We start from the raw sequence: 25,794 nt of genomic DNA on the forward strand, positions 1-25,794 counted from the left end.
ATACCTCTTTCAGAGCTACCACACCGACAAGTTGACCCACGTTGGTCACGTACGCATGGTTGATGCCGACCATCGAGAACAGCGAGTGAACCTTCAAAATTGAAGTTCGTTCTACCAGCTGGAACGGAGCTGGATCGATGTGCAGATTGTCAACGTCAATGGGTTTGGCCATTTCCTCCAACTCCCAGGCCTTTTGATCTTCGGGTGACATGTCGATGACGCGTTCCCTTGGAAGCTGGACCTTCTTGGAGATTCCCGGCGTCAATGGAACGCCTGCTTCCGTGCCGCTGATGCTGGGCGTTCCGATGGAGCCAATCTCGGGATCTGGCGTAACGTCCTGCAGAGTGGCTGACTTCCGGAAGATGTTATCGAAGGCGGCACGAATTCGGCTCTCGGTACCAGTGATGGTCGTGTACGGCGTCTGGACGGGACTGTGGGGCGAGAGCGGAGTGAATCCTTTCAGAGTGAAGGAGTTTGTCTTTTTGAGGATGGACTTTTTCGGTTGCGTGCCAAACACCGGGCTGAATCCGGAGGTTGTTTCCTTTTTCGCTTGAGGTGGCAACATTTCGTTGTTGGCTCGTTCGCGCAACTTGAGAATATCCGGCGCTGGACTGACTTCGAACCGCGATGGACGACGTGTTCTGAGAATCTCTTCGGTTTCACGCTGTAGTCTCTCCTGTTCTTCACGAGCCTTTTCTTCGGCTTCCTTCATCCACTTGGCGGCCACTTCTAGCCGTTTCTCGCGTCCGATGTGCCTGTCGATAAGTTTGATGAGTTCATACCGCTGCACACTTCCAAGCAGCGTCTTGTTATCCGGACTGTCTACGATGGGTAAACTTCGAAGACCTTTGTTCGCTTTCAGCACTTCCTTAAGTTTTTGGTACGAGATTCCCTTCCAGATATATTTTACATCACGCACCATAAAGTCCTCCACGTAGATGTTGTACATTCCCGATCCACTTGGCAACAGATCCGGCAGATACGGTAACTTCTTGATCAGAATGATACTGTCGTACATGGACGGCTGCAACAGTGCTGCCACCGCATTCGATACAAGCGAAGCGATCATCACGGGCACGATATGCGTAATTTGACCAGTCATTTCAAACACAATCACTCCCACTGATACAGTGTGAGTAACCGCCCCGGAGAACGCGGCCGCTCCGACGACCGAGTAACCTCCAGGGATGATCGGTGCTAGGTGACCACCGTAACGCACTCCGTACGGAAACCAGAGGTGCATCGCTTCACCCACCAGGCGGCCGAACGCGGCACCAATCTTGAACACAGGAATAAAAATACCAGACGGAACCGGAATGGTTGAGGCAACGATGGATAAGAAGAACTGAAAGTGCAAAGTATCATGATGTCGTTGCGTAACGTTACACAAATCATTCACAAAACTCACTGTAAACAGCAAGTAGAGGACCAGGTTGGTGAACACCTCGGTGTACGGCGTTCGCCAGTTGCCCACGATGGCCGCCTGCTCGACGGTCAACTCGTGCTTGGTCCAGGTAAAGTTTGAAAACAGCTGGTGCACCTGCTCGTGCGTGCTCAGCTCGCCGGCAATGAACTGACCGAAGCCGTGGGGGAATGAAAGGGTCGCCACGATGAGGGCCACGATACCCGGGTACAGGAAGCGGCTGCAAGATTGCAAATGGTTTTGATATTAGAAACAAAAGATGTGGTTTTTTAGCAAAACACTTACTTCTTTTGTAAAAATTTGTTCATCCTTTTGTTAGATCGCATAAAAAGTACGTACTTTCGGTGTACCCACACGTATCCTGCTCCTCCAAGGCCACTGATCAGACTGGGAAGGTAAAATAAGATAAAGTTTCAGTTCTATGCATAGAAAATATTTTCATCAAGTTTTTCATCACTTTGAAAAATCAACTCGATCGATTTTTCAGAAAATAAAAATCACCCGTCCCCGTGCCTTCTGAGCAATAATGTTAAAAGATGGATTCAAAAAATCGATTAGGTCCGAATGAAAAACAACATTAACTCACCCGATCAGCGCAAACACAAACAGCTCCTGCGGATCGAACGGAAAGTCCGCGGTAAAGTTGGTCGCAAACAGTGCCGTCACGGTGTCCGCCTTCTGGAACCACACCGCCAGCAGCCGGAACACGGTCGCACCGCAAACCGCCGCAAAGAACCCGCGCCAGTAGTTTCGCACCGCAAAGTAGGTCGTGGTGACCTCAATGCTGAACAAAACTCCTCCGACCGGAGCCGCGAAGCAGGAGCCTACTCCGACGGCGCAGGCCGCGGCCAGCATCTCGGTGTTGCGGGACTCATTCTCGTAGATCGATTGGAATGACGTGATGATTTTACTTAACAACTGCGATACTATACTAGCTATATGTACAAACGGGCCCTCCTTCCCGAGGGGCATCCCGGAACCGAGCGTCGCCGTCAGTCCGATCACCTTGGCCACGAGGGTCTTGAAGGTGAGGTACTCCTTCAGTGCCACCCCTCGCAGGATCGTTTTCATCTCCGGAATGCCAGAACCTATGCTCTGCGGTGCTACCAGATGGACAAACCCGGCGGAGAACAGGATCAAACACACCGGAAGTGACACCCAGGCCAGGTACTGGGCCACCGGGTGGTTCGTCAGATCTCGATACAGCCATACTCGTGCTGGAATGAGTGCGTAAAAGTAACTCTTCGTAATAAAACATCCGGAAGCACAAAAAACCTACAATTTGTACACATCGAGATGCCCTTATCCATCACGTAGGAAAGCAGTGCCATGATGATTCCGAGCAGCGCCAGGAAGACCCAGTCTTCGCCAAGCCGCGCGAATGAGTTCCGCCAGAGCCATGAGCTGGCCTTGAAAAACTTATTATCCCGCACTCCCAACAGTTCCTGAAACGATTTCCATCTATTTTTATATTTTTAAGTTTTTCATTTGGTCGTTTGTTGGAGAAGGTTGGTTGTCGTAGAGCACACAGTTTATGATAATTTTGGAAATCATTTTTTGTTGTTGAAAGTACCAAGTTCATTTATGGTGTAGGACACGCGATTGTGTCGGTTTTTTTTCAGAGTTGTGTAAAATTTCACGTGAAACATTTGGTGGGTGGGGATAGAAGAAAGAAAGAGATACATGTCACATTGTGTCTACAAACAATTGTGGAATCATTGGTGAAACTCTTCAAAGGCTGACCTTTGTCTATTGCTATTATCTAAAAGTTAATAGAATAACGTGCATTAACACTAAATGGCCATTAGCTGTAAACTTTCCCAATGAACAATTTGGAAAGTTTATCTCTATGCTGCAAGACTCAGATCTCACTTCCAACTTCTCGAAAATATGAACTAAACTTACGAAACCTGCAACCTAAAAATAAGATATTTCAGAAAATAAATTACACCATTTTGAAGAAGTCTTCCAAAATAATAATTATTAGAGAAATACTAAAATAATCATAGATTTCGCCAGAAGAAATCTTTTTGTTATCGTTCTAAAAGTTTGAATACTGCAATTCATGCTAAAGTTCATTGTATTATTTCATCACAAACTTGGGTATGCTATTCCATCTATTTGTTGAAGCCAGCCCTTAGAAGAGTTTCTTTTAGTAATTATCGAAATGAAATGTCTAATCGATACTCTACAAACTATTAGGACACGGTGTGTTTGATGAGAGGTCTTAATAGCATAACTAACATAAATTACCTTGTTTCTTGCTTTATCGTCTTTCTTTCTTCGTCGTTCAAGAAGCCTGAGTCTTCGCGCTTCATCTTTGGCGTATTCTCCTAGGTCTTTGGTGTAGCGGCCATACATCTGTAGGGAACATCAATATTGGAATTAGATCTTATCATATAGAAATTGTTATCAGGCTTCATGCATTAAAAAATATTAAAGTACATTAAAACGACATGCAGTGAAAGTTTTTATTGTATATATAGAGATCATGCAAATTATGAAAACCATAAAATTTTACCTAAAGCACCGCTGAGAAAGAACCAATCGCAGCTCGTAGAATTCATCGTTACCTGGCGGTCTGGCAGCCCCCACACAAGTATGTAGTATCGTAGTCTCCGCTCTATCGAGAAATATCAAGACGAGTGTCGTTGATCGACGACAATGCGATAATTAGCGTGGGGATTACACGCCATCACGTGCACACTGTCAATTATTATTTTTCTCAAGTTGCAGACAATTACAGCCGTGCCGCCGGTCGTCGCGAGCGCTTAAACTAATAATATTTTAAATCTTCCGAGTCGTGTGTTTATTATTATTATTTTTTTTTGCAATGTTTAAAAATGGATCAACGACATTTATATTGGTCCAGAATTAGAACGTCGCCTGCGGTGACGACAAAGAGAGGCACGATGCTGTTTGACCAACTTTATAATTAGTCATCTTAGAAAAAAACCCCAAACAAACCATCGACTCAATACAGCTAAATAATGTACGTAATAGACGACCAACAGACGTCGTCACATAGCTCGACGTAATAGCTAGAGCGCGATTCGAAATTAATTTCGTTTCCAAAGTTGATCGACTGCCAATTGTAAGGTGGTTCCGCTACGAGGTGGTAGTGGCGTCGAATTAATCGTTCTGTTATTATGTAAATTATTGCCAATGCAGATAAAGTGGCCGCCAACCCAGCAGACTATTTTCACGTGCTTTATGACAATGACCAACAAAACAAATTACTGCTGGCAAGCGATATGACATGAAAAATCGCCGCCAGTCGAAACGTGAACGGTTTGCAAATTAAAATTCAATTTGTGAAACACGCTCGCAAAAAAACACATTCTCTTAATTTGACATTGTTGCGGCCCTGCAGTACACCGATCAGCGAAAGATCATAAGTTTTGGTGTTAGAACATGCGTTTCCATTGGCATCCCAAAGCGTGGCATGAAAATTTGTTCACCTTTACAGTGTTAGCGGAAACGTCAGAATCAGTGTGTACTCAAATTAATTACCAAAGGTAAATTTATGACCAGCCAATTTATTCTTGTATATTTTTGGTTCAGAAATGTCAAAGTTGACTAATTGAATGGACTAAAAAAATATTTATTTATAAATAGCTTTTTTAACCCATATCCCCTTTTCGTTCTTGACAAAACTTTTAATAATGTATATACTAGGGGAAATTCTCGTATGTTTGGCAGGTTAAGCACTCGCTCCTAACTCCATCCAATTTACTGATTTTCACTATTTAAACAATTAATTTTGCAAAAAATTTGATAGAAACTTGCTTGCTCACTTCTCATTGAGTTATTTATCACTCGATTTCAGTTGAAAACGCTTTTAATTAGCTTTAATTGAATGTCAAAGTTCTGACCTGCCAACATTAGAGGCACGCTGGAATTAGATGCCGTTCCCCTAGCTCAAATTGTTTATTTATTTTTTTATTTTAAAAAGGAAAAACAATTATAGAATTGATATACTCTTTGGTTAGACATTGGTTAAAAATATTCGATTTGAATGGAACGTGGTTTATGCACGATCCGTTAGACAAAGGTGCCCAACGTGGGTCTAATGGATGTTTTAAAAAACTTTTGAATGTAAAAAAGTTCTTAAAAGAAATAAAAACATATTATCATTAATAAAATGCTCCAAATTTCTAGGGCTAGTGATTATTCACGGCGAAAAAAATGAAATTACGCGGCATGCCAATTTCAAAACATTGGAATTTCACGGCAATTTCGCGGTACTCAAAAATCTGCCTAAAATTAACGCAAAATTGTGTTATTTAAGAGTAGTTGTGTACAGGAAAGTTACTGAAAAAGTAATCAGTTGTTTAAGATACAAATATTATCCCCTGACACAATGTTTTTAAGACAGTACGAAAATTGTGAGTTAAATTTCGTGAAATTTTGCCAACTTTTTACTATAGGAATTTACGATTCATCCTAATTTTACTAATACATTTTTTTTAATTTATTTTGCTAAAATATCTTTTAAACGAAGTACATCCTTCAATATAAATAAAAAATATTCACAGCTATACGATAAATCCATTCAAATTTTGTTTGCAAATGGTTTTCAGAAATAGTGAAATTTGAGTATTTAGCCAAAAAAAACAGTTTTGTTTACCATTTCGTCGTTTGTGTGCTTTGTTGTGACGCGTCTGCTGAAAAAAGAAAGGACGTGTCATAAGATAGCACACAAGCGACGATTCGTTATTGATAAGTCCAGAAAATTAGAAAATGTGGCAAAGTACTTAAAACAAGTTCTAGAAACATAAACAACTTTATTTTTGTACAAAATTTCGTTTTTACAGAGATTCAAAAATTAATAGCAAAACTGCTCTGCAGTTTCTTTCTTTGCAGTTGTGAAAATCGTCCGTTCACATTTTGTGTGAAATGTTAAATCATGCTTTGAACGTCAAATTGTATTATCCAAATCATGTTACAACCAAAGCTTATTTCGCTGAAACTTTTCGTAAAACATAGTAATAAACAATATTTTCGAAAATGAGTCTCAAAATGCCTATTGAAATTCTTGTGTATTGCTTACATAAAAAAAACTCGATATTCAAATACACTTAGGGACAATTGGTAAATTAATTAATAAGAATTTCGCGGCATTTCACGGTATTAACGAAATTTCACGGTCAAGGGCAAATTTAACGGATTACGCGGTTTCCGCGAAATCGCGAAAAATCACAAGCCCTACAAATTACCTTTACCTACAATTAAGCCAAAATGTCAAAGTTTAACCACTCTTATGAGCCTTTTTGATGAATAATTATAAATACTCTATCTTTCTCTTAATCGTTACCTACTTATAGTTAAATATTTTAAAAATCTATGAATGCTCATTAAATGAATATGAAAAATCAAATTTTAATTGAAATGTTAGTGTTCCTAACATCGACCAACAATTTTTCTTAACATTCTCATTTCATGGGGATGCAAATTGAATTCGCGTGTGATTCTGAAGTCATTCTAGTTGGTGCATCCCCTTGAGTTGAGAATGGGAAGTAATTTTGTTCAATTTTTGTTGTCTTTTGTAATCATAGATTTTGAGAAACAAAACCAGCAAAAACTTTCACTTTCACTCCCAAAACACCAAAAAGTCTATCAAAACCAAATGAAGAATTTCCAATAATGAAGTGATTGTTAACATTTGAGAAGAGCAGTGTACAACAGTCCGATGAGTTAGCACCACGCCCGTATATCCTGTCATGTAACACATGTGTTCATCAACTTTTCAGTAAACAATAATCAAAAATAACCGCGCGCCCTGTCTGCCCCAATCCCACCACCTGCAGCCCACCAGGAAAAACTGACCTTCGCCCCTAAAACACAATGATAATTACGGCTGAGTTTGGACGACAGTCAGCGTCATTGTCAAGGATAGTGTAGTGATCGTATACTTGTTACTAAACGTGTTTAGTGTATAATTATAAATAAAAGCACTCTCCGTCAGTTATGTTTGAGGAAATGTGTGCGTGTGTGTGTGTTTGATGTGCACAGGAAAAATACTTCAAAAAAAAAGTAAAAAACAAACTGAGAAAACAACGCAAACCTATTTTTGCGAATGTGTATGGGCGCGCCGAGAATTCATTAAAAAGTCACTCGCAAGAAACGAAGCAAAGCGAACCGAAAACAAAACACAACAACCACAAAATGGGTGGATGAGGAGGAGAGGGCTGGGGGTTCACAAATGTATCGAGAAAATCGTGAAAGAAAAACACATTGCGGCTAAACGATTGTCTGATTTTCTTTTTTGTTTGTTTGTGTAAAAAAGTGCTGTGCTGTGTGTTCCCGTCTGATGGGCCCCACAGACGGCGACCTTAAAAACAGATTAGACGGAAAGAAAGCGTGAAAAGTCTGGCAAGTATATTTTTCATGATCGTGGGAAAATCCTAGGGGGTGTAGTCTATTATGACTTTTTTAAATTGATTTGTATGATTACTTTTTTAAGTCACTAATATCTTTCTGGATCAAATTGTAAAGCTTCCTTTCTACAAAGTTGTCAATCATTAATAACCTTCTATGCAACAAGTTGCAAAAAGATAGTTTTTTTTCAGCACGAGTCGTGCATTTATAAATAATTACGACGAGTACTGAAAAATTAGGTTTTGCAACGAGATTCATGCAACATTCTTTACAAAACCCTTTGTATGGGATTTTTTGTTCAGTCATTTCACCGTTCAAATTAAAAATGCTGAAAAGTTCAACTATATAGCATCTATTATTGTTAGATCTGTTTTTTTTTATTGTTAGATTTAAGTATGCTCATATTTTGTATCATTTGAGTTTGTAAATTGGTTGATGCGCTAAGATGAGGTGGTTTTATGCCTCTCTGAGAGAGTTTCCTCTGATACAACTCAAAGAGGCTTTTTCCCACCTAAAAAAAACAAAACACACACATTTGAGCACTTAAAAGTAGAACTTTTAGGCCGTTTCGTCATGCGAGAATGAAAGGAAAAGTAAGTAGTTTCGCAATTGAGTTGCAAAAACTTACTTTGAGAATTTCAGCTTAGGGGATATTTGTATTGGAAAAGCGCCGCCTGGTTACAAAAGATTAAAAATTTTGTTTTCAAAAACATTTTTTCGGTTTTTTTTTCAAGTTTTGAAAACTTTGTGCTTTTTTATTTTTGTATTTTCAGAAAAAACAACGATTTTAAAATGTTTTTTTGGAATGTTTCTAAGAAAACTAAAGAAATCGCTAAAATTGCATAATTTTTATGAATAGGCGCCTACGGAATCACTTCAGAGCAACTAATTTTATCTATTTATTTCTTGAATTTTATCAACAAAAAATAAACTACATAAATAAGAAAACAGTAACTTTTGCAGTGGACTGACTATGTGCATTGAATTTTGTAGACATGGAATTATTTAAACAGTGTCATAAAGTAGCACTTTTCCCCTACAACTTTCACACAATGATTAAAAATTTTGCTGTTTGGCAAACTTTGAATAAACAAACAATAAAATGATTCAGAAAATAACGGAAGCGATGCCGATTTCGTTGATGTAGTGTCGGATGTTGTGTACATTTCCGTCATAGCTGGTGAATCAACAGTTGGGTCAGTAATTTCAAGTTTGGGTTCACCACTGTTGAAGGAAAAAAAAGGAAAATCCAGAAAAAGCAATTAAAACTTCAGCAAAACTTATCGAAAGCCCACGAGGCGACGCCATCAACACGAACGGACTTACGTAGTAGAATTCTTCCAGCTCTACCTCGACTGGACTTCGTTGGATTTCCGCTTTGTCGTCCGAGTCCAGATCGTCGGACTGGTCAGTCGGCGACGCCGGGGTCGGTTGCTGGAACGACCCACCGGCACCCGCCGTCCCGGAACACTGTGCCATGGGACCACCCTCGGCGGGACTCGACGACAGCCGGCGGATGACCGGTAATCGAGCGATCGCCACGATCTGGCTCTGTTTGAACTGTTTTCGGCGCTTCAGTTGCTTCCGGTGCTGGTAGTGCTCGCGTTGAATGCTCAGCGAATCCTTGCGTCTTAAAATTATTTCCGGCTCGAAGGAGTAGTCGCGTTCGTACTCATCCTCGATGTGGTAGTGCATTTGCTCCCTTGGATGGACGGGTCTTGTTTTTGTTTTTGCGTTTCACACTTGCGACGATCCGAGCCAGTCTGTTCTAGGTTGGGTTGGCCTTTGCCAGTCGAGTCTTTTCATCGTTACACTGTCCACACCGAGGATCGTTTGAAACATTTGGCGGTGAAAATTTGGTCTCTAAGTGTTTTGGAATGGAAAGAATCCTGAGCGCTTTTGATTTATGAGGCTGAGAATCTTTGTACTTTAATTAGCGAAAAAATGTCTATTTTTCAATATATATGTCAGGTAACCATTATCTATTAAATGCCGTTATCTTAAGAGAATCGGGTCACACGGGGCGAATTGGGACAGCAGTTTTACCCTTTTACTACACAATATATGAATATTTTTGTATTGGGTTCTGAAAGAACAGACACAGAACAACAGAAATAGAGCATTGCTAAATTTCAAATATCCAATCCTACATTTGAAAAGGGCGCATAATCATTTTGACAGCTCGTCAGTTGTGTGCTATCTTGTGACAACGAGCATTTAGTACTTTTCGAGAAAATCGATTTTTAAAGTTTGTGGATAAATAATTTCAAAACTATGAATGATACAGCCAAACTACTAAGCAATCGATTCGTATACAATCGCTTAACAAACGCTCCAAGTTTCAACTAATTTGATTACACCAGTTAAAAGATATAGTAAATAATGTAAACAAAAATCTGAAAAGCACGTGTCACAAGTGTGCACAGAATTCCCATACAAACTAAAAATAAGCTCAAATCAATGGTTTAATCGACTTAATCAGTATATTTTTATAAACAAAAGGTTGCATTGTCTTTAGAAAGTATGTGTGTACATAAATTTGTGAAAAACAAGAAAAAATTTCCACATTTTCCAACACCATGTATGACGTGTCACAAGTGTGCACGATCATTTTGATGATAAATTGGTCTATGTCACAAGTGTGCATTGCGATATCCGGGAAACGGAAGCGAGTTTCCAAAATCGGGTTAAAACATCTTGTAGTGTTTGTTAAGTATAGCAAAACGTCATCATCAACTCATTTTCGACCAAAATGGTCTATGTCACAAGATAGCACACAGCTGAAGAGCTGTAAATATTTTGCAAATTCTGAAAAAAGGTAACTTTTGAACTGAACCCCCAGTGCTGAGAGGTCAGCAATTGAAACAAAAATTGAAATTTGAAACCCTGTTATAAGCGGTAATTTTGGTTCCTAATCATGTATCCGGGTCTTTTTTTCGGTATATCATGACAGAGTAGTGATTTCCTGGGTTTTCATAATTTTGAAGTTCGACTCAGTGATGAGTGGGACATTAACATTATTATTTTTCTATCGATTCTATAGCGAACAAAACATTCCGGAGAGAAAATGGTATGAAACACAAAAATAACAAAATACATTTCTTTAACTTTTGTTTTTAAAAAGCTTTTTTGTTTTTCTTCCGAATAAATCATTCATTTTATTTCATGAAAATTCAAACAGTTTTTTACATATAAGGCCGTTGCAAGTATTTGTCAATGTTTATGTCTCAATTTAAACTCTTAATTTCTTAAAAGGTTTATAAAAATAATGAAGTAAAAACATTCTTTAGGAAGAAAAAAAGTTACAAAAATGTTTACAAATTTAACACCTAAACTACCAAGGTAAATAATTTCCTATTTAGACTAGAGTTCCAATGCGTTTAAAACAACATATATAATATAACCAGGGCAGTTGCAAAATCCGAACTTTTTACTCTGGGCCATGAAATTTGAAATAATCAATAGAAAATTACCAATTAGATGCATTCACAATTCCTTGCGTTCCACAAATAATTGTGAGGCCGTGTTATAAGAAATCGTAGCGTCAGAACAGCATTTTAAATAATGCAGATAATAATTTAAAAAAAAATAAATAAATTTAAAAAAAACGAGTAACAATTTTTAAAAAATCTTCGATTTCCACATGCCATGTTATTTCACAATTTTTTAAAATGTTAGCTTAAATTACAAATCTTTTTAGCTGGAAAAAAATCAAAACAGACACATTTAATCTATCTGTTATTCTGGAAAATATATTTATAGGTAAGTACTGTGTACTGCCGTTCTACACATAATTGTCCCATGACATTTTGGGACGATTTTGACATATAATCATTTTAAAGTTTAGTTTGACTTATACTTTTCGAAAAACTCATAAAATCAAGTACTTTTTCAGAAAAAAAAACTGCAAAAATAACATCAAGTCTGTTTGTCTCATTGTGACACTTCTTCTTCTACTAAGCGTAGACACACAGAAATCGGTCGAAAAATTGCAGTCGCATTTTTCTCAGTTGCACTTTTTTGAACATGCGACATTTACCTATGTGTAGAACGGAAGGACCAGGCATATAAAGGAAATCTTCGGCATCATTTCATAATTGATAGATTATGATGACTGGAACAATGTTTTCTTAGACAAGAAAAAAATTAAACTTTCCTACTCTTTTTTATATTTGCTTAAAATCTGTAAACAAAATGATTTATTTTATCACTACATGGTAGATTTTGGTGCCCATCTAAGATCTCTTGGTACTATAAGTGTTTGTACCCTTAACCGTGTTCTGAGCGCTTTAGTAACCCATTCATCTACACTACATTAAGAGAAATGTTAATCACACAAACAGGAAATTGTTTATTGTCATTCATTTTAATGTCTCTAAATAGTTAGTACAGTAAACACTAATTATGTACAGTTTAGCACAGTATAGAGAGTACAAAAACGTAATTTTTGGTTAGAATGCTGCTGCACAGGATGCGTTAAGCCACTAGAGAGAGAGATAGACACTATAACGTAGCCGCACGCCAATAATCTCGGCTGCTGAACTTGTAACACTTGTCGGTGCCAACTCACATAAAAACTAGCCGATCGGAATATGCCAAGAACTTTCTCTCGTTTTCACACACTGGTGCCTTCCTTTTTCGCGGACAAAAGCCACTATGTCATACTTTTGTCGCTACTTTTCAGCTTAATTTACTGCCCATCAGTTTAGCATCTTTTTTTCCTCCTCCCGTGAGTCTTTGGGTGGCCTCCCGGCTTGGGTGGCTAGAAATTTGGGATTTTTTTTTCGTGTGTTGCTTCTTTCTTGGTTTAATGTTTGGTGGTCTCACTTTCCGCTATTAAAAACACACAAACACCAGCCGCAGTGTCGTCGGAGCATCAAACAGTGCGAAAAATCACGGCCACTGCCAGGAAAAATCGTTTTCCCGCGGCTTCCGAGCGCAAATTCGTTGGCGCATGAACTAAGGATACGATTGTCGTCATCACTTTGCATCACCTATTTCGAGGGAAGGCACACTCTGCCAAACGTTGCCGGTGCCGAAGTGTATCGAAATTTGATGGGAGGGAAGGAACAATCTGCCGAAAGGTGGTGTACACTAAGTTGCATAAAAATCCGAAGATCCGAAGAAAGTAAACGAGTATTTTCATATTTAACCATAAAAATATTTTCAGAAATTTTACCTTAAAAAAAGTATTTTATTTGTTATGAAAGCATTGATATTCTGTGACAAATCTTAAATAGAAAATCAATACTTAAAATCTTGAGTATTTTTTGAAGGGATACTAGGCACCTTGGGTTTCCTATGTTGATGGGACCTTTTGAAAACAAAATAATATTGGATGTGCTCATCTACCAAAGAACATGAACCACCATGCGCTCCCATCATTCTGAAAATTAAATGAAACAGCCATGGAGACGCATGATTTGGTTTGCTCTTATCATGTAATCCTCCCTCTAATGCCTAAATTTTGCCCTATTCAAGTAACTTGTGATCCACGAGATGATACCTAAGTAACATTTTAGGTTTTATCACAGCTGTTACAACCGTTATAAATCCTATCAACCAAACCCAACATTAAAACCATTTAGTCGTTACAAGATCCCCAGAACCCCGCTAAACCCCTCTTAAACCCCAAAAGGACCTCCGCTAAAGGTTGTTACGGCCTATTTACAAAACCCACATAGAAGTTCAAGGCTTTACAACTGAATCCTAACAAGCTCTGATAAAACCTTTGTTGAAACCTAGTCAGAAGTTATGGAAAAATGACGTTTTATACGTCTTCAAATTAATTTTAATCTTCTATCGCTATGCTAATTATGTCCGAAATTCAAATTTTAATTAAATTTATGCTTTTTATATTTTTTCTGCCAAGATGGCGGTCTATCATATTTAATCAGAACACGCGTTTAGCGCCTTATTCCTGCATTGCTATTTGGCTGCGTTAAATGCTCTTTTAGGAGCTTATGGTTTTAAGTGAGCTTTTTGGTATGCCTAATGGCACTTGACAGCTACAACTTGGTTTTAAAGAAGAATGCGATAAAACCTTTTGGCATGGCACTGTCATATGGTTTTCAAGACACACCTAAAACATGCATAAAACCTTATTGAGAGCCAGTTGGCTTTTATTTTCACCAGGTTTTAGGTCCGAGGCTAAAACATTGTTAGAACCTAATAATTAGCTTCTGCTTATTGGTTGCGGTGAATGCCGAAATAAAGCTATTAAACAATCAAGATGCTACCATAAAACCTTAATAAACTAATAAACGAAAGATTTTGGCAAAGGTGGCTCAATATGTAACTTTTAAAAACATTAGCAATGCCACATGAAACAACGCTAACCACCCAAACTAATATAGAATGAGTTTTTTTTTCATTATCTTCTTTTTTGTTTCAAAAATATTCCAACCAATTCCAATATGTGTAAAATGTTTCGGAAAAAACTATTTTTTGAGACCTGACCCTTCTCGTTTGTTGTTGTTTTTTTTTTTTAATATGTGATAAACAAACTAAATTTTAAACTAAGAGGAAATATTTAAAGTAAGTGAAACCAATCAAAATTTCGAAGCATTCATTTTTTAATATTACATTGATGCAAATGAGCCTTGATAAATTATTATTTAGAGTCATTGTTGTTTTTTACCAAAATATTAAATCAAATCAACATTCTTAGTAAATTTTTATGCCACTGAGTGTATGTACTTTGGCGAGTGTCAATCAATTGGCTTAAAAACGAAATCACTTTCGATTTTCACTGTGTCGGAGATGTACGATTATGACGAACTATTTGATTACAAATTTTACACGACCACCACCAGAAAACCCATCGATAGCTTATCACCAAGACACAGATTCCCAACAAAACAATGAAAATTTCATACGCTATCTCTTTTCCTCGCCGCAACCGTGCTATTCTCGCTTTTCTTTTATTCTTGGCTGATATATTTTTACATTTTTCACACTATCCGCTCGTAATTTTTTGCACCCAAACCGAGCAGGAAACAACTTTTCCGCCACTTTTCCCACGACAATCGCTCATAATTTGTGCAAAATTTTCACTTTCACTCATTCAAACTGGATCGATCGAGATTTTGCCGAACCGAATCGAACGAACAGTTGACCTCCAGCGAGCCAACATACGACGGACTCACGGGACAAATTTTCCTCCCGGGGAAGGAGGCAGTCGCCAAACGTATCCCGATCACGACTGTCCGGTCCAAGTGCTGGTCACTCAATCAAAACGCGCGCGCCACACGATCGTCGCCCAACGACTGGGCTGCTGGCGAAAAGCTGTCAGCTCTTTTTTCGGCGGGGAAAATCCACCACCGCCAGTTTTTCACCCTGTTCGCTCTATCTCGCTGACAAAGACATTGAATTCTGATGAACACCACTCCCCTATTTAGCGTGTATGGGGATACTGAACACACACGCACAAACATCTGGTGGTCATTCATTGTGGCGCTTGGTAATTAGGGTGACGAGATACTTGTATGAAATTTCCTGCTAAAAAACTTTGGCGATCACACGTTAAATTTTCCTTTGAAAAACTCTCATTCGTAAAAAGGATCATCCCCACATTAAACAATGAACTTTCCCAATTTCTGTCTTCCAAACATTGCCACCTTATACCTGTCACCCTAATGGTCATCCCCCTGACATTAACGTCATCATCGAGAAACCGTTGATGGACGGACGAAAAGGGTGGGAATGGGTGGCGTGTTGCTTCTGGTGTGGTACATATGGTTGCGAAAAACAATTACCCTCTCGTTGTTGTCGGACGTCGAGCGAACAACGCGATCTCCACGCGTCGAACCAAAAACCTCAGAGAGTGAGAGCGAGAGGAAGAGAGAGGGCGGCTTTTCCGTCGTCGAAACTGAGCAGTACAGTTCATCATCGGCCGGACGGCAATTTTCCTCGTGTACGTACATCGTACAGACGCCACCCTCTGACGAACAATACAGTAGGTGAGTAGAACGGCTCATTTTCCCGACCGAATCACCCGTTTGAATACTAATCTATACGATCGTAATTCATAGACAAATTTGTTTAATTTCCAGCTTGACGATGCGCCTGCTCGTGAAACTGGAGACGCGTGGTTGTTCGGAAGTGAAGTGACCATGCGTTCACATTTGAATGGATTAGAAATTAAATATGAATTAAATTTGCCTTAGTAATTGGCCGCCGTGATCGCGATATCATGTCGCATGTGCATTTTTGGCAAAATTGAATTCATCCTGGCACCTGAAAGTGATATTTAAGTTAAAAATGTGAAATATCCGGAAAGCTCAGAATCGGATTGGAACGACGGAATTTCAAATTGGTGGCGGTGGTTTAGTTGCCGACAGTTGAGCGCCCTCGGCGTCTTTGGCGTTGGGTATTCGTAATCTCTAGAAAAGTGGAAATTTTGATTTCTTGTTTTTTATTATCGAGGTTTCCTAGATTCGTATCGTATCGTAATCGTGGAGGCAGAATTTGAGTCAGAATGAGCGTTAAATGATTAGTGACATCAAATAATTCAAAATTGTGTTATTGTGAAAAGTTCAGTTGTGTATTGTGGTTGAACAAGGTCGAGAAGAAAATTCATACACCTTGGCCATGGCTGAATATCCGGCCCTAAATCGTGAAGGAAAAACAGCAGCGGGTTTAAATTGCCCGGGCCCCATTAACATCGCATAGAAGTAATATCATCGCATGGCTGGCGCAATTAATGCAAGGCGACTAAGGATTAGCTGGAGAGAAAAGCTGATATATGGTAAGATCAATCCAAAACAAACGAAAAACAAATCTTGTTAAATACGCGCTGGGTCTTTGTCATTTGACGAGGATCCGGAAGTTCTGAATAACGTTTGGATCAAATTGATACAAACGTTCTTTAGGGCGGGGCTTGTCGGTTCAGCGAAGGTACCTCGCGCACGGCTAGCCTGCGTAGAAATGGGTCACCGAAGCTCGGCAGAGCTAACACCTTCCAAATGCCTATGCGAGTTATTTGCACGTATAGAATATAAATCTTAAATACATGGAAACAACTCAATTTGTAAGAAGCGACCGCGTGGTCCCGTTTGGTTGGTTGCACACACACACACACACACAAATTGAATTCATCCTGGCACCTTGCAACTCGGATCTAATTGCACCCTTTGATAAAGTTAGAGGAAAATGCAAGAATCTCACACTTGGACAATTTCGGGCGAGACCTCCTGCTGCCAAAATCATAAAACATTTTTTTCCCATAGGAATGCATAGTATTCGATATTGAAAAATATAGTGGGGGGGACTTGATCCCCGGGGACACTTGATCCCAAGCCTGTATCTCGTCAGCATGTGGGTAAAACAATTAGCTTTGTTCTAGAAAGTTGTGCGAAATTGACTAAAACTCATGGTAGAAAACAAAGAAAAAAATTAAAAAATGTTTAGATTGAGTTACACACATTTTTCTAAGAAGTGCTGCAAAAAACTTCCAAGAGATCTTTTTTCTTTGTTTTGATAAGTATAGAAAACACTCAAAAATTATTCAAAAAAATATTTTTTATACATGAATTGTTTGATATCAACTCCAAAACCCTTACGCATTTGACTTTAAATTTATCGTCATACTATTTTTACAATCAATTGTTTAAAAAAGTGCGTTTAGTGAGACTTGATCCCTGAATTTTTACAGTCACTGGAATCAGCCTCAAGATTAAATAATTGGGCTGGGTTTTCGTACATAGTTTTCTTTAGTATAGTTTTATATAACTTACTGCAAATTGAACCATTTTTCAAAAGTTTTGTAAACAAAAATTACCAGCTTTTGTAAACATGCTCAATTTTGGTCTAAAAAAGAAAATTTGATGTTTTTAAATATTTTGCATGCTAAACTTGTTATATTTTGAACACAAACGTACAGGTTTAATGTGAAATTGCTGTAACTTATAGAAAATTAAAAGTTTGGATGAATAAGAAACATTTTGCTTAAGATTTCTTCAAAATGTTGAAAGGGGGATCAAGTTACCCCCAACATTTTGAAAATGCCGGTTTAAAATATTTTTTTAAAACGCTTGGCATGATTCGAAGAGTTTATCTGATGAAATACCCTTATCAGCCAAACATAGTTGAATGTTTAAGCTTTCAATTCATGCAAAAAGATCATAGTTTTGTGAGAAATTGACAGAGTTATGTGCGATACAAAAAAAGGGGATCAAGTCTCCCCACTCTCCCCTACATTTTTGTGAATTTTACCATACAAACGATTCAAAGATCTATAGGGGGCCGAACAATGCCCAGCAACCTCGGAATCGGACCGCAAGAAGCTCTGTCATTCTAAAATGGGTCGTAGGAAGCAGCCCTCATATCACCATAAGCTGTATCAGCATTCGACTTATACAAAGTCTGATACAAACTTTACTTTCCCATAATATCGCTATTGGTTAGCGGGTATTGGATTGGACCACACACACATACACACACACAAACAAAAAAAACCACACACACACACGCAATTTTTTTCAATAAACATATGATAAAATTTTAAAATAAACTTCCCCACGATGGTAGTGCACCGCGTGGTAGGTATATTCTGAAACTGCATGCTTAAAAAATTGTTATCTCAAGAGATTACATTTCGCATTCGAACAATTGATTCTTATGGAAAATCACCTGAGGAATACGGTGGTGAAGTTTATTTTAAAATTTTTATTAAAATCGCATATATATTGTGAAAATTGCGTGTAAAGTTTTCAATTGCGCAATACGCATCAAAATTTGATTCCAATCGAAAATCTGATGACGCCATTCAATGCAGCATCCAATTTCCTTTGAAAATAACTTTCAAGTTTTGCTCTATCATTTTTTTGTTTCCGAGTTATGCCCATTTGAAAACGGGTTTTTTAAACGACGAAAATCGCAAAACTTTGGGGCGGTGCCAAAAAAGAAGGGATGGTCCAATTTTGTTCAAAATCGGGATTCTTACATGTTTTGATAGTATCAATAGTTCCACCAAATTTGAGCTTGATAAAAAAAAGTCTATTTCGAATCTGTACTTTTTTGTGTACAGTTGAGGCGAAATGACACATATATAGTTATGACTATCCGGCGCTGTCGCTCCGTGCCGTACTCAAACACTTAGGATCCCAGGGCGGCAAAGTCCTTGTAGTTAAAAAAGAAGACACTAGTGGTTGGTACTAGCGATGGTAGCCGACAGCTATAAAGTTAACTTCGGTATTACTGGAGGTTTCATTTACTTTTTTTCTCAAAAGGCTCGGTTTGGAAGACAACTGTAATAAGCGTTTTGATAATCATCATACCAAAAGTTGTTCCAATCAGATATGCTATACACTCATACCCCAATGGTTTGACACCAACTTTTGTCAAACGAACGGGGTCACCTTTTAGTTTGACACCCCTTTTACACGGAGTTCATACACACTACCAAACGTTTACTTTGATAGTGTGTGTGAGCGCAGTGTAAAAAGTGACAGTTCGTCACTTTTTATTTTGACTTTGACCAACCAACGGGGTACAAACTAAAGTGGCAAACGAAAAAGTGACCAGTCACTGTGGGACGAGTGTGCACGGCTACAGTATGTAAAAAAAAAGTATTTACACCCCTTGGACACTTTGCACATTTTGTGATGGAACATGTAAAAAATTTACAGTTTGATAGAAACCTAGTACTACGCTATGCTACAAATATCTCATGAAAAGATGATTTCTATAAAAAGTTAAATAACAAATACTATCACAAAAATAAAAAAGTGTGTACATGTTTCGGAAAATTAACATGAATACAGTTATTTGTTGACAAATCACCATCAATCTAGTGTCCCAACTCCAAATAGGCAGCCTTGACTAATAAAAAAAATCGGATTGAATATAATGTTTACTAACTACTTAGTATAAAAATTTATATAACTCCTCAAATTTTATATAAAACATATCTAAACTACTAGGTTTCTATCAAACTGTTAATTGTTTAAATGTTACATCACAAAATGTGCGAAGTGCCCAAGGGGTGTAAATCCTTTTTTTACATGCTGTACGTCATCCACTTACAAAGCGAGTGAAGTCCAGCCGGTCCCTGAGAGGACAGTTTTCGTGAGTACGCGCAGTATACACCGACCGCACCGACAGATGGCCAGTGGGCTTCGTCGGAGTCCACCCATTAAATACGCAACTCAAAATTTGCATGGGAAACTTTTTTTTCGTGACGGCTTTCGCGGCACGCTCACTCAACAGTTCTGAACTAATATTTGAACGTGGCGTATCTCTGAACATTTTTTTAAAGAAAATGATTCCAGACTGCATATTTTGTCATTGTAAACCGAAACAAGACAAAAACTATATTTATTTAAACTTTTCGCGATTTTTAAAAGTTTGGCTAGCTAATATCGAAGGCTGCCATCTTAGGTCCACTGGGCCCACAAAAAGGGGTACGCTTAGTTTGTATGGGAGCTGTCCACATGCTCCTGGGCTGGTGAAGTCAAAATCGAACCAAGTTTTTGGCTCGTGGCGTTTGAAAAGGACGTTTGCGCATCGGTCATAATTTACTCAAATAAAAACTTTTACCAGTTTATTTATTTTTTGTTTACTTTAAAAAGATTTATATTGGATCTCGCTAGTTCAATAGCGGAATAGCGTTCAATTCCATCGAGCACATAATGTTGATATATCAGCACTTTGATGTTCAATGAAAACTATTGTTTACAACATTTTCGACGGAAATTCAATAAATATTCTAAAAGCGCAATTAATTTCAAATCAAGAAATAATCAAACGTAATTTCGTTTGTTGCAATGAAATTGAATCTTTTTAATTTTTAGTTTAGTGTATTGTATTGTGGGAAAACTTACGTAATACTTGTAATTATCTCAAATATATATGGAAAAGATAGTGAAAACTTACAAAAAAATAATTTGAAAAAAATAATCATTCATACGACCTTTTCAAAAACCACAAGTAAACCATATTGACAGCGCCTCTGGCGGTGACTTCAAGAAACTGCCTGCGTGCATCCTTGATGCTATATTGCCACAGTCTGTGATTATGGAATTTTCAGTCAGATACAATTTGACACTCAGTCAGGCATTCTTACTGTTTGCATTCTTGATTTTGGGACAACGCTCAACGAAACAAAACGTTAATGTTTACAGTACGGGCTCTATAGTTTTTGTTCAAATGATATAAAGCAACGACTATATTTATTGAATTTATCATTAAAACCGGGGTAACATTGATAGTTTTTGATTTTTTTTTTTTTGATATTTTTCAACTGGTAAGGGTTTTCTCAAGACAAATATTTTTTAAACATGTACTAGGGTAGGCCACACAAGATCCATGAACTATTTTTGAAAAAAAAGATGTTTCAACAGTGTTTAAAAAATAGTTGCGTTAAAAATTCTTAATTTAAATATCGGGGTGATTTTGATAGTCATAGTGTTTGTTGTTGAAATCAGGTTAAAGGTGTTCAAATTTTATTTTTACGTCGAATAAACCATCGCTAAGGTTGCTGATATAGTTTTAAACAAAAAAAAACAATGTTTATATTTAGTTAACTAAGTTTATATAGTTTTTTAACAAAATACATATAAATTTTAGGTAAAATTGCTAAAAAGTCATAATTTTGCCTGGAATTAATTAAAACTAGTTTTGGTTATAAAATTATCGCTTAATATTGAATTTTAAACTGAATAAGAAGCACGAATAAAAAAAACAATTCAAATGCACTTGTGTTTTCATTGAAACATTAAAGATTTAAAAATATTATGAAAGGGGTTGACGTAAACTTTGGAAAAAATGTATGTAAGGACGTATTTGTTTTATTAAAGAAAAAATACTGCCAGAGGTGTTAGAACCTGATTCTCCCATACGATTGTCTGTGAAAAGTTACAACCGTAAGATAGCAGCACACTTAATTCCCTCATTGGAAGCGCGAAAATTTGCTAGATAACTCGCTCATTCATAAAAACTTCGTGAGAACAACTTTTCTCGCCACTCTTTGCTCAAAATAAACGCGCAGAGAAGAGCGCAGCACCGCCGTTGCTCAACTAAACAATGTTTGAATGCCAATGTCATCGGGGCAGTGCGTTATACATCGGATCAATTGATTTATTGCCCCTCCAAAAAGAGAGGGGGGGTAAAAGTTATGAATCGCTCGTTAAACTGACTGTATCGAGAACGATGCAAAAAGTAAACGGTCATAAATTGATGATGATGATTTAAAGTGAAGTGAGGTGAGGTGAGGTTCCGGTCAATTCATTAAAACGGCTGTAAGATACTCGAGAGCGTGTTAACTAGATTCTCGCGATGGATTTGGCCAAAGTCGGTCTGCAGAGAGAAGGTGGAGTACAGGAGGTACATGTACGGAAACTGTTCTTATCAGTTAATTGAGTTTGAATCGCTACCCGGCGGTTGTTCTATAAATATTTATCCTTGTGGCTTAAGCAATGGAGTTATGTGCATGTTGATTTTTACTCTTGAAAATGATTGGGTTGATCGTGAATCTTAGAAAAAAACAGTTGGGATTTTCATAAATATTTTTTTAAGCGAAATTTTTTCCCGTTTCTTCAAATCAGATCACACCGGTCACGCGACCCTTTCCGCGCGTATCAATATTATGTCAAGATAAATTGAACTGATGAAAATTAAGTTGTCTCCCCACAACCCGTGGAACCTCGCTGACGTCAATTGCCATCGCGGAATGCGTAGCATAACGAAAGTCAAGATAACTTAATTTTTCACTTAACTCTTCAAACATACGCATTCGATAGCGTATGGTCGATGCTGAAGAAGGCATGATCATTGTCATATTCAGCAGACGTTCCTTTTAGGAAACTGACCCAGTTGTCTGGAAGATGATCTCGAAAAACAGAAGAGTGGACATTAGGGTGATAAGAAAAAATGAAAATTTCGGAAAATCGCAAGAGATACATGCCTTGACTTGATTGCCGCTCACTTACATTTTGATTTAGAAGCACGGCAGAAACGATTACAAAACTATTAACACTCCAACAACATAAAATTACCTATGTGAAATTTCACGAAGATTCCGGATACGTCAAAATTGGGACAAAAAAAATGCCGTCTTGTAAGTCTACCGGACAAATTGATGGTGCTGAAAGTTTGTTATAAAAAAAATCGTAAAATTATGAAAAAAAGTGGGGTAATTCCATATTCCTGGGGCATTTCTCACCAACTCACACAAAATCGGGAAAAGTTACCCCGACACCTCTTCGATTTGCGTGAAACTTTGTCCTAAGGGGTAATTTTTTCACCTGATCACGAATCCGGGGCGATACGACCCCTTCCATTTTTGAACATGCGAAAAAAGAGGTGTTTTTCAATAATTTGCAGCCTGAAACGGCGATGAGAAAAAAAATTGGTGTCAAAGGGACTTTTATGTAAAATTAGACAACTGATTTAATGGCGTACACGCAGAAAAAAGTTTTGTAGAATCAGCCTGTACGAGGTTTGAATCAACAAAATTTTTGTTGAATATAATCAACGCCGATTTTGCGTTGAAACAAACCTTGATTTTCTCGATTCCACTAAAGTCTTATGTTGTTTTGAAAAAGCTGCTTTGACGTTTAGCGTTGAGTCAACAAAAATTATGATTTTCAAATCAACAAAACGTTTTGTTGATTCAAATATGCCTTATTTTTCTGCGTGTACTCAAAAATAAAACGTATTTTTCATCGAAAAAAACATTTTTTTTTTTAATCTCTGCAATTTTTGTAACTTAGCTGTATTTTATTTTTTATTTTATTTTTTTGCACTTGTCATTTTAAGGTGAATTTAATGTACTTTTCGAAGGGTCATTTTTTCATTTGGAACAAAAATTTTCATTTTAAAATTTCGTATGTTTTCTAACAATTTTCTACAAAGTAGTAGAGCAAACAATTACAAAAAAATAATATATAAACATAAGGGGTTTGCTTATAAACATCACGAGTTTTTGCGATTTTACAAAAAAAAAATGAAAGGGTTGGTTGTCGTTGACCATGCCCGTTCACGGTCACCTGCAATAGACAAGGAGAACGAAACAAAGAGAAATATAAAAAGCAACCTTAAAAAAATAAAATCGTAAAATCGCGATAACTCGTGATGTTTATAAGCAAACCCCTTATGTTTACATATCAAAATTTTAGAAATTGTACAACTTTGTAGCACATTGTTACAGTCATCCCACATATTCGGAACACCCACAAATTCGGAACACTTTTAATAATTTGTCAATAGCATGCCAAAAGTAGCTTTTATGTCGACCTTACGATTTTTAGAACCTTCATTTGGACATTCTCTTGCTATTTCACTAGTAAAAGTAGTACTTTTTGAACAAAAAACTTCATTCCAAGACTATTTTGTCCAGAGCAGCAAAACACTGCCTCCAAATGGCCTGTTTCATTATTGTGGGATGTTATTTTGTGCCTCCCAAAATTGTGGAACTCCTGAATTTAACTGATATTTTCACAAAAAAAGTTATCAAACCATGTATAAAACATCACTAAGCTTGAGTTACTTTGATTTCAGTGTGTGAAGTCATTATTTGGTAATAAATGTGTACTCCTGGAGAGATCCAAAGTTTGTTTACATTCGTAAGAAAAAAGTGTTCCGAATTTGTGGATTTCAAGGGTCAAAGTAATTCTTCAAAAAAAAAGTTAAAATTTGCAGATGTTCGATACAGCATTTGAAAGATTGCAAGAAAAGCTTTCAAATGAAGGTAAAAGCGAATCATTAAGTTCAATTATCGATTTGCTATGATTTTTTGAACATTGGCCGATCTGGAAACCGTTCCGAATATGTGGGATGACTGTACACTCTAAAAAAATCCTGCAAAGTTAAAAAAAAAACACGCAATTGTTAATTCGAATCAAATAAAAAAAAAATCAAACCATCCACATTAACGACCCCCGGGTCTTTTGTGGTCTCTATTGCAAGTTTCTGCTCCCAAACCTCTTTTACTCCAAGGAACCTTCCACCCCAGTGTTTGGACTGACGACCTATGGATTGTGAGTCCAACCGTCCCGCCAGCGATTCCACCGGAGTAGGCTTGGTTTGGTGTGTTGTTTGTACTTATGGCATGGAGACGACTCCTACACCTGGAATGACTTAACGGCCTTACAACCAAGGCCGGGACCGACATTTTACTTCCTCATCCGATGGAAGGTTGGAGCAGATGGGAATCGAACCCAGAATCATCCGCTTACAAAGCGGACAGCGTAACCATTCGGCCACGCACTGCTTCGAAATAAAAATTAAATTTGAATGACACACGGAGAAAAAAGAGTTCCCATATTCAAGATGGCGGCCAATATGGCGGCTGTACTGAGAAAGATTATTAAGATTCTGCACGGAGAAAAAAGAGTTCCCAAAATCGTGAACAAGCGTTCATAAAAATGGTAACCACGAACAAAGCGTTCAAACGCCATGGTACGTTTTTCAAAACCGTACCATGGAATTTGAACACTTTGTTCGTGGTTCCCATTTTCATGAACGCTTGTTCACGATTTTGGGAACTCTTTTTTCTCCGTGTGGAGGTACAATTTAGCCTAGATTCATCAAAACCTGGCCTGTTAACGATTTGCCTTTAGACACAGGTTCCAAATGTATTTACGCAGTTTGTGAATGGTCCTTAAACAGGTACTGGCTGCTTGAACAAATTTATTAGGCATGCATTCAAACGTCAAAGCCAAGCTGAGGTTAAGTCGATGCAAACATGCAATGTTCTAGAAGCATTGCGTTGCATGCACAATCTACTAAATTCGCTCTTACGAGGGTCGTAATGTAGCCATCCTCGTCCGTATCGTACGCCTCGTCGTCACTGATCGTCGAAATGCTGTCCGCGTCAACCGTATCGGACATGCTCGGCATGGGCATCGGATAAAAAGCCTGAGCTCGCTTACGGCGAGACTTTTTCTTCTGCGGAAGATTGTCCCTGGATGCGTCCAGTAGACGACGCTCCCGGAACTCTCTGGGATGGGAGTAGTTGAAGGGTTCAAGGCTTTTTTTCTCCATATTAT

The 25,794-nt window shown here is 37.9% G+C and overlaps 1 protein-coding gene across 25 annotated transcripts in view; it reads right to left on the bottom strand.

The window, feature by feature from the left end:
* The window catches only part of LOC6035336 (chloride channel protein 2), a 79,830-nt gene that overhangs the window by 5,653 nt on the left and 48,383 nt on the right, over positions 1-25,794 (bottom strand). For 7 of the 25 annotated variants that reach the window (XM_038248426.1, XM_038248430.1, XM_038248427.1 and 4 more), the window contains 7 exons: positions 25,547-25,745; positions 3,677-3,784; positions 2,703-2,868; positions 2,010-2,640; positions 1,709-1,810; positions 1,409-1,643; positions 5-1,345 (listed from right to left, as the gene is read on the bottom strand). In XM_038248426.1, the coding sequence (XP_038104354.1) occupies positions 5-1,345; positions 1,409-1,643; positions 1,709-1,810; positions 2,010-2,640; positions 2,703-2,868; positions 3,677-3,784; positions 25,547-25,745 (2,782 nt within the window). Of the gene's footprint in view, positions 1-4; positions 1,346-1,408; positions 1,644-1,708; positions 1,811-2,009; positions 2,641-2,702; positions 2,885-3,676; positions 3,785-3,944; positions 4,015-9,130; positions 9,693-12,374; positions 12,617-14,682; positions 15,082-25,546; positions 25,746-25,794 lie in introns of those variants that run through there. The other 18 variants (XM_038248437.1, XM_038248438.1, XM_038248439.1 and 15 more) reach the window with 13 other exon arrangements.

The sequence above is a fragment of the Culex quinquefasciatus genome, chromosome 1 (genome assembly GCF_015732765.1).
Source record: "Culex quinquefasciatus strain JHB chromosome 1, VPISU_Cqui_1.0_pri_paternal, whole genome shotgun sequence".
Lineage (NCBI taxonomy): Eukaryota > Metazoa > Arthropoda > Insecta > Diptera > Culicidae > Culex > Culex quinquefasciatus.